This window comes from Apteryx rowi, unplaced genomic scaffold, assembly GCF_003343035.1.
Source record: "Apteryx rowi isolate R43461 unplaced genomic scaffold, aptRow1 scaffold_4, whole genome shotgun sequence".
NCBI lineage: Eukaryota > Metazoa > Chordata > Aves > Apterygiformes > Apterygidae > Apteryx > Apteryx rowi.
The window spans coordinates 9767294-9777105 of NW_020450529.1; the positions used below are offsets into that span (position 1 = coordinate 9767294).

General features: G+C 38.1%; 1 protein-coding gene across 1 annotated transcript in view; it reads right to left on the bottom strand.

Annotated features, from left to right (window-relative positions):
* Positions 1-1881: 1881 nt before the first annotated feature.
* Positions 1882-9812, bottom strand: part of CPSF6 (cleavage and polyadenylation specific factor 6) — a 13370-nt gene continuing 5439 nt past the window's right edge. The window contains exons 4-9 of the mRNA XM_026074970.1: positions 9276-9449; positions 7552-8056; positions 6206-6298; positions 5111-5226; positions 4617-4770; positions 1882-3616 (exon numbers count right to left, since the gene is read on the bottom strand). Of these exons, the coding sequence (XP_025930755.1) occupies positions 3427-3616; positions 4617-4770; positions 5111-5226; positions 6206-6298; positions 7552-8056; positions 9276-9449 (1232 nt within the window). The 3' untranslated portion in view covers positions 1882-3426. The remainder of the gene's footprint in view (positions 3617-4616; positions 4771-5110; positions 5227-6205; positions 6299-7551; positions 8057-9275; positions 9450-9812) is intronic.

The window sequence follows — 9812 nt, forward strand, 5'->3', positions numbered from 1 at the left end:
TTTCCCTTACGGCAGCAGACATAGGTTGGAATAAATACTCTGTCCAGTACCTAATGAGAGAAGGCTCCTATATTTCATGTTTACTTTAAGCAAGTATAAAAAGCTAGGGACAAAGGGCCTCAAAGAGTCAAATTCTTTCCAGTTTCAACAGAGTGCCCTGAATAATACATAAAGCAGCTACGCTCTTATCCCTAAAACCACAGGTGTGAACCAGATGTCAYGCTTATCTTCTCCTGAGATTACAGCAAACAATTGCACGCCTTCAGAATATAAAGTAAGCTTTGGATCAAGAAGCCTGAAATATATTAAAAGTGTAGCACTGAAGTTAAAAATTCAAATATTAACTTACAAATCACTGATTCRCTTAAGGGTCTGTTTATAGCGTATGTTCTGTAGAAGTTTTATTTCTTTAACTTTTTTATAACAAGAACTACTAGGAATCACAAATCCGCGGTAACACTACTTGCATAAATCTCAGTCTTGGTCAGCAAGGTATTGCCAAACAGATTGTTCAAATATAACATCACCTGTTTAAAATACACCACGGCTCAAAAAACGGAATTAAAGATAAAGCCTCGATTTAAATTTTAAACTTTCCTACTATTGTAGTAAAGGTTTAAAAGAAGGTGAGCATTTGCTGCACTCATGCACTGAAAGGAGACTAAACCCGGAAAGGGATTTCACGGAGAATTTTAAAGTTAACTTGCTACATAGTAACATTTAACTAAAAATATGGGGCCAACGGTGCTCTCACCGTTCACCCTTGATCATAGCCGGACCGCCTTACAGTGCATAGCCAGAGGATATTCCAGACCRTCCAGTTTGAAGCAGATAACAGCTTCCTCACTGCAGCAGGGAACATCACTAATACGCTGCTGTTTGATACCGGGGGCATTTCAAGGAACGAACAGTAGGGTCCTCCTCTCTCGACGTGCAAGAGCAGAGCAGTATGGGGCACATGCCGAAGGTCACAGTCCTAGCCCAGTATTTTCTCCCTTAAATTAGGTCAAGATTTCACCTCCCGATTCCTACGTCGACACCTCAGGAAGCAGCAGCGCTCGCTGCAGAGGGTCAGGGTCTGCTCTCTCTGGTAGATGGCTCATGTCCTCTATAAGCTTTTTCTTAGCTTTCTGCTTTCACCCTGGCTCGCTTCATGCTTTAATCTAGCGTGCCTCCTTTTCTTCCCCAGCATCCTTCGTCTCACACACTCCTAAGGCTCTCAGCATCTCATGTTAATGCTCTAATAAGAGAAGTCTTCCAGGTTGGTCTATAGCATAAATATTGCAGGCTCATAATTACGGCCCTAGATACAAAAGTCCTGTGTTTATTCAATAATCCCCATTTTCACTTAATAAAAGCATGCATCTCGTTCTCATTGCTGTAGAGAAAAGGTGGCAAATGTGACCTGAATCTAACAGCAGTAATGTCATCCGCTTGATCTTGAGGGAGTTGAACTACGCTGTTCATATTAYAGTATTCACCAGTGATCCAGAGCCTCATTTCGCCCTCCGGCAGCAGAGGGCCTGTGAGTCAAGGGGGAAAAGCATCCAACATCTTGGCTAGCTCATGCTAATAAAACGGAGTAAGTAGAGTCATAGGCTAAGGTGTTAACATGACCCTGTCTTTATGTAATACCGAACAGTCAAACTTGGTTTGAGTTGAGTGCAGAGACCCAGCCTGCTCAGCTCTGCGACAGCACTAATGATTCAAACATCCTTACAACCTTTTATTAAAGATACAGAATAAAGATGAAAACAGTACAGAAAAACAGCAAAAGAATTTCAAATATAAACAATTAAGTCTTTCAGTGTCACTATATGCCTTATTCCCCATCTCTGTTAGGGAATAGTTTTTTTTTTTTTTTTTTTTTTTTTTTTCCAGAAATATTTTTACCAAGCCATTTTTTATAACAAAAGTGGCATTAAGAGATATATACTACTGCCAGCTTTATTTCAGCTGCCATGTTTCACCTTCCTATTTAAGCCTTTGACTCTCCTTTTCTTGGTCCATTACTGCTTTACATGTCCCCTGTTAGCATATGAACCCAAAACAGCATCCCACGTAACACTGAATAGGCTAGAGTGTTTGGTATCACATTTTGTTCTCTCCAGGACTCAGTGCCACAAAAGCCTACTATGAAAAACTGACATTCAATTGATACAAAATTATAGGTCTATTTTTACTTAGGAATATAGTTTATATGATTTCTAGAAAGTTTTGCTTTATTTAACTTCTGCAAATGAGTTTCCATGAGTAAGTGCCACATGCAAATCAGGAAACCAAATGTGAAGGTAAACATAAGAAATGAAGTTAGGCAGACAAGCAAGTCTGCTGAATTTCAATTTTAATGTAGTTTTAGCAGAGAATTCTCCTAAAAAGGGAAAAGACTACCTCAATGAAAGCACGAGGCAGGTTTTTATTCAAACTGTCAAATACAAGGAGTCACGAACAGTTCAAATTACTGATCCTCAAAATGGGACATTACATAATGTGATGAACGTTCCTATGTATTTTAAAGCCCTCAGTAGCACACTGAAAAAAGCATTATTCAGAGTGCTACCCTGTAGCTATCTAGATATTTAATGCATGCAAGACTGCAGATATATGAAATAAAAGAACACTTTAGCATGTGAACAATCAGAAAAGAACCAATCCTTGTGTCATACATTTGTTTATTAGTCTTCGGACAATGGCTTTACTATCAAATGGGTGGAGGGAATGAAAAAGCAGGGCAGTGGAGAGGAGAACAACCAACCATCAATCTAATTGAATATAATACCTGAATTTGGTTAAAAGATAAGAAAAAGGCAGAAAATACTGAGAGGTCACATTTCATAAATTGAAGAGCAAAGTCTGGCTACATTTCTTGGATCTGAGTAAAACTCACTGAAACCAATTAAAAAAAAATCTACTTGTGCAAGGGCTGCAACAATACATACATGTGTTCCCTACACTGCAATAATCCAGACATTACATATAAAGTGATAAATGCTGCAGTCCTTGCACGGGTTGATTTTTTATTTTAAAATACAAATGAAAATACAACCACAAATTTGGTATAATTTTCTAAGATTAGAGAGAAAGCAGACTTATGAGTCTGGCTTGCTGCTTTTTCAAGAATTGGTTTAATCCCCCTTCATAAGAAGTGCAACAGTTAATACCAACCACAGAAGATTAGAAAGAAGGCATGCAAACTGCAGAAGAAAGGAATCACACAAATACTCCCTCCCTCCCACAACCAGAGTTACCTGTCATTACTTACCTAAGCTTATTTCAGATGCTACAAGAAGAAAGTGATTCAGTACATACTGCTGGACCATTTAAACGCAGACATTAACTGTGTAAATAATCTCAAATCTAGAGTAGTTACTTTTAGTGAATCAGTAACAGTTAACTTCAAGAACATGAAACAAATGCTCACCTTCTCTAACGATGACGATATTCTCTCTCTCTGTCACGTTCTCTGTCGCGGTCTCTGTCACGGTCACGATGCCTCTCTCTTTCACGGCTTCTTTCCCGGTAATAGTCATCATGACGATCTCTGCTACGTGATTTGTGGCGTCTACTTTTTTCTCTTGACCTACTGTGGTCCCTCTCCCTGGATCGTTCACGTCTTCTAAAAGAAATTACTTCATTAAATTTTTCTTCAAACTACAAGCCATCTACATGTTGATTTTGTGATCAAAAAAAGGATATGAGAGAAATACCTGTTCACTGTGGTGCAGAAATGTTTTGGTATATAACATGAAAAAGATCTGGTATAGAAGGTGGTGGCTAAGAACTCAGTTACAGATAGTAAGGAGAAGTCATCCACTTCCTAATCTTCAAGGAAAAGTCAGAAAGCACGTGGACAGAATGGAGGACAAGATGGCTGAAATCAGCTGGAGGAATACACCATACCTCAAACGATCACTACAGTGTGGCTGCTAATTTGACTACTGAAAATTTGTGCCAGCAACAGCTATCTTTGTGCTTTTAATATTCAAGGTCAGCTGTACTACTGCTACAGTATCCAAACGTTCTATAGGCTCAATGTTTGGCCCGATTCTGAAAGGGGTGTTATTTAAGCTTTTAAGGAAATCTCTGATTTTTACTAGGTAGATGTCCATGAATTTCAGATCTACCTACTTTCAATTTTTACATTATATGGTAAAGGATAACAGGCAAAAACATTTTGCCCAACTTCTTCTCCATCTCAAGTGCGTTACTACTATGGCAAATGTGTAGAAAATTATTTTTAAGCAAAATGAAAATTGGTGCCATATACCTCAACTTTAATTTTCAATAGCAAACTATAATCAAAATTATGTACTGTACTGCTTAATTGATAAAGGAAAATTCTATTTTAATGTTTACGTACTGCAATAGTACCATGTAGAAAACAGATACTAATTAAAAATTAAACTTAGGGTATTCAGATTAGTTTTGAAAAGCAGGCTAACTAAAAGACAAATCACTTAGTTTTGGGAAACCAACATTTGTTTCTTTCACATATTTCTTGTGCAACTGAGCAGTCACTAAGCTTCTTACGTGACCCAGTTCCTCCTCTGTGAACCAGTCCTGCCCTACACCTTCCCTTTCAGTAAACAGTTGCAGATGGAAGAGGAAAGTTTTACCTGGATCCAGAACCATAAGACTTGGACTCAATTCCATGAAGGCAATCCTGAAGAGAGCTAATAAGTACTTTACAGCGATCATCAGCAGATACTTTGGACTGTTTAATTAAGGAAATCGCAGTTACCAAGGTCTCTATAGCACTTCCATAATCCCCTGAAAGTGATATAAAGTCATTATTAGAAAATTATGCAAATTAAAACAAAGATTTATCATCTGTAATAGTATTACCATTTGGAGTGTCTTCTCTTCAGCAGCCATCCAGATCATTTACTGTAGGACCAAATATTAAAATACTGTGCAGCTCAATAATCAGAAGGTATTCTCAAAAACTAATCGGAGTATAATACAAAATCAATCATAGGTTGTGCCTAAATTCAGTCTCACATCATAATAATTAGAAAAATGTGGCTTCAGGCTGCAAGTTTCTTAATAGGAAAACTATAAACTATCTCCAGTGATGTAGAATGGTAAACATTAATTGAGTTTTACTGACCAGCACTGGCATCTGATACAGCTCTTGAAATGGCACTGCTTGAGATCGCCCTATTTCTATTCATGATTTCTTCAAATTCTGCTTCACTTAGAGGTGTCCTGGCAGCATCCATTTCTCTGCAAGTAATAAAACTACTATTTAAAAAGGTCAGAAAAACTTATGAAGATAGCATTGCAGTTTTAACAACACAAGTTTGCAACTTTAAGCAAAGTGACAAACAGAAAAGAAAGCAGGATCTGTGTTTGGTTTTTGCTTTGTTAAGGACCATGTTACAGTACAAAATCCTGAAGGCTAAAAGAAAAAGGTAAAAAAAACCAAACAAAAAACAGTTAAGATATCTGCTATATAAACAGGCTTATTCTTGTTCAACCCATTTACTCTGAAGATTCAGCAGCACTTAATACTGTGCTTCACAAATATTTATTATTTTCATAAAATCCTTGAAGGTATGTAAGTAAATATACCAATTGAATGGATGTGGAAATGCACGTACATGGGTAATGCATTTTGAGCAAAATTAGAGATCATTTTTATAACAATACTGGAATTAGAACTATATGTTCCTGTTTCCCAGATTCCTGTGACCAGAATGCTATAACTTAGGAAAAGCAAATTTAGTCTATCATCTTTAAAACACTCTATTTTCTGAAAGACGCTTCAACATTTTACAGCTAATTTTATTTTTTTATGTTTCTGGTCAAGTTCAAGGTGCTCTGAATTTATCTCCAAACTGGTCATAGTAAGGAGGAAGGGGAATCCTTGTATTCTCATTACACTTTTTTCTTGATTTATTAGCTGCCTATACATGGTTTCCAAAGTAACGTAAGTTAACCTACACACAAAATTTCCCCAAAGTTTTGCAGTGTCCTATTAACAAGCCTCTGTACCATACAGAAAATCTGAAGGAATGTGTTAAAGACAAAAGTTGAGACTGTTAAACTGGCCCACTGCTTGATGATATTTCTAAAACAGTGTTAGTTCTTCTGGTAGAAAGAAAATGCAGAATGATAAGCAATGCTATCCTCTTAAGTGCAAGAAGTGGAACAAGATCCTACAGCCAGTTTAGCATAAGAGGAAATGTCTAAAAATTCATACCTCCCTGAGTTTTGAGTATTATTTTTCGTGTGCCTCCCATAGAATGGAATATGTATTTTTTCTCTTATGGACATGTTATTTCCAGTGAAACGCCTATGATATATAATTAATGACAATTTAAATAGTTATGGATGATAGTTTTAACATTATTAATGAAAATACTGGACAGCAAGCAAAGTGATACTGTCCTATTCCCACTCCTTCCCTCCCCAGCCATTCTGTAAACTGTGGACAACCTAGATTTTGTCTATCAAAATAAACTTATTTATTCTATTTCAGGCAAATAAGCCAAATGCTCGAGTTTCTACAGTTTCTGTACAAACATAATATGTACAAATGCTTGGGTTAAAAAAAAAAAAAAAGAACAACAACAACTTTGTGATTATGTGTAAAAGGAAGCATCAAGCAAAGTGTCTTTGCAGAAAAACAGCTTTATGAAAGAAGTCTTTCATACTAGGAGTAAAATCACAACTGAAAAATCCACATGTAACTACAAGCGTATTTCTTACAATTTATCCCAAAATGTTTTAAAGAATACAAATATAGTGAAAATTACGAAACAGCAGCAAGACAGAGATATTTGAAAGCACAGATGAAGATGTTTCAAAGAAGATCTGAAAAGTTTGACAAGTCAAGTCAGAGAGACCCGAAAACTCTGTCCTAGATCAGATTAACCATAGAAAAGGCTACTGCTACAAACACAGCAAGACTGTACCAAATAAGCAGAAGCAATCTGACAGCAAAGGAAGATAAAAGTCTTGGAGTAAATCCACACCTGTTTTTTGAGACTAAAAGACTAACTTTGAGTTGAATCCATCAAGAGAATGGGTTCCAGCAGAGCTGCTAAAAGATGAAAATGATACAGCCATAGATCTTGGTACTGCACTGTGCTCAACACATGTACATATTCAAAAAGGAAAACTCTAGAGCATTCTAACAAGACAGCTTGCAAGGCAAGATAACAAAGGTACAAATGAGAATTTCAAGTTGAGACAGAAGCATAACCACAAGCCACTGCATAAGAAGCTATGAGTAAGTTCGCAGATAGAACACATGGAATGACACCACCAAACATGAACAGTAAAGACAAACAGTTCAGAGATGAAAAGGGAAAATGAGAACAATAGGGTTGCATTTCAAGACTATCTTAATTCTACAAATATGTTTCTGAGATATGTTTCACTGAAAGAAGTGCAAAGGGGAAAGTTAGAAGCCTCATGGGATCCCTTCCAGCCTTATTTTCCATTATTTCTAAAAAGTTTGCTTTAAAAAGAAAAGAAAATCAAATGCTTCCTACAAGGAATGAAACCCGTTGCTATCAAACACATTACACCAAAAGCACTCACCTTCCAGGTGGCCCATAGTCACCTCTGTCATATGGTGGAGGTCGGCCATACGGATCCGTTGGAGGCGGGCCACGGCTGTCTGAAGTAGGTATGCCACTATTGGCGGGTGGGGGGAAGAAAGCTGGATTCACATGTGGTGCAGGCGGTGGGGCACCTGGAGGCGGCCCAGGGAGATGTGGAGGAGGAGCAAGAGTCAGGGGTGGCCCAAGAGGGCCAGGTGGACGAGGGGGAAATGGACCTGGAGGTGGAGGTGGACCCTGCTGAGGTGGTGGTGGACCTGGTGGTGGTCCATAGCCTGGAACTGGTGGTGGAGGGCCTGGAGGAAGCGGCCCAAGTGGAGGCTGACCAAAAGGCTGTCCTGGAAACAGAACTGGTGGTGGCGGACGGTCACCACGATTAGGAGGACCAGCTAATGGAGGAGGAAGGACCTGACCAGGAGGTGGAGGACCTGGTGGGCCTGGTGGACCTGGAGGACCTAAGGGTGGACGTGGGGGAGTTTGTCCAGCTAAAAAGAAAAAAAAAAGAAAAAAAAAGAAAAAGAAAAAAAGAGGGAAATAAAAGTCTTATTGAAATGATTAATTCTTTTTGTTTTTTAATCTCACTGAACAACGTGCAACTTGCACAAGGCATACATGGTCCCACTTTAGGGACAGGTAATTTGGTAAATTTTAAACAGTTACTTCACTATCGATATTCCAGAGAGAACACCATTAACTTGAAAACAAGTAAACAAGCAAAAAAAATTACTCAGTCACCTGCTATCGTTACCAAAAAACCCAAAGCTTACAAAACTAGAAAAGATTGCAGCCTACTAATACTTGCAGCTGGTCTTTCAGATGGGGCATAAAATAAAATATATATTAAAAATATGGAAAAAAACTCTGTTGGAGAAGGTCAGGGAAATGAAGTATCCAAACCTACCTTCAGATTACATCAATTAGTGGTTTTCCAATTTGACCATTCCTTTTGAGTGTTAGTAGACAATCTACTACAGAATGACCAGGTACTCATTAGTAGTTTTTTAATCTGACCATTTCCCTTTCAGTGTTAGTAGACAATCTACTGCAGATTGACATTTATTAAAAAGACTTAATCTGAAATGAGAGCTTAACTGCAGTGCAAGTCCACTGCATGCTGGAGATTTGTCCCATAACAGGTCCCTGACTACACACAAACACCTCCTCCTCAAGTTAGAGGTATTCTAAGTGCCAGCTAACTGACCTGCCAGTGGGCATGAATCAAAGCTGAATTTCTGATGATGTGCAAACTAACAATGCAGTAAGGAATGCAATTATTTTATGCTGCTGGACAACTGATCTGCAACACAGACATTCTCACCCCACACAGCAAGCTAGAAATCTGAACTACAGTAAAGACAAATCTGTTTCCTAACATGATCTTCCTTAATTTTTTTCATGCTTTAAAAAAAATACATTGGTACACTATACAGAATGTCCCTAAAATGTGTTTATATCGCTATCAAATCTATTTATTCTTCTATTCCAACTCTTTTAGCACTTCAAAATAACCTTTGATGTTGGAAGTGGAATTCCCTATTTTGAACAGCAACAAAGAGATACTGGAGAATCCTACACCCCAGCTGTGAACATTCATTACAACATACTAACCAAATTACCTTGATTTCTTAATTCCCCAAATAAATATGCTGTATTCATACAAGAAAACGAAAATAAAACCAAAACCTCACATATTAATTATTTTACCTGGGAAAGGTGGTGGTGGCCCTCCTGGCCCTGCTGGTCCAGGGAATCTGTCTCCACCTGGAATAGCACCTGGAAAACGGCCTCGCCCTCTGTTACTAGGTGGAAATGCTGCACGTGAGCTTCCGCCTGGTGGACCAGCTTTACCTTCCCCAGACATCTGACCAGACTGTGTGGCTGCAATGGAAAGCAAAAGTTTAATTACATAATTCAAAATAGAATAAAGCTTTTCAATTCTTGGTCTAAAGTTTTATGCAGTGCTAAAGCACAATCTGAAACACCACTTTAATAACAGTACATAATGATTTTCTGAGCTTACAGAGAACTTTACAAAGATGAATCTTAAGTGCTTTACAAAAAACATTTTTGTCCCTATTTAACAGATAGGTAAAAAAATTCACAGATTGTTACGGGACTAATTCAAGTGCAGTAAGTAAAACTTTGCAATTCCAGAGCAGTAAACTGACATAAGCTGGTGTTGCCATCGACTCTTCCTTCCTCAGGTAAACACTCCCACCCTTCCACCAAAACTAATGCCTG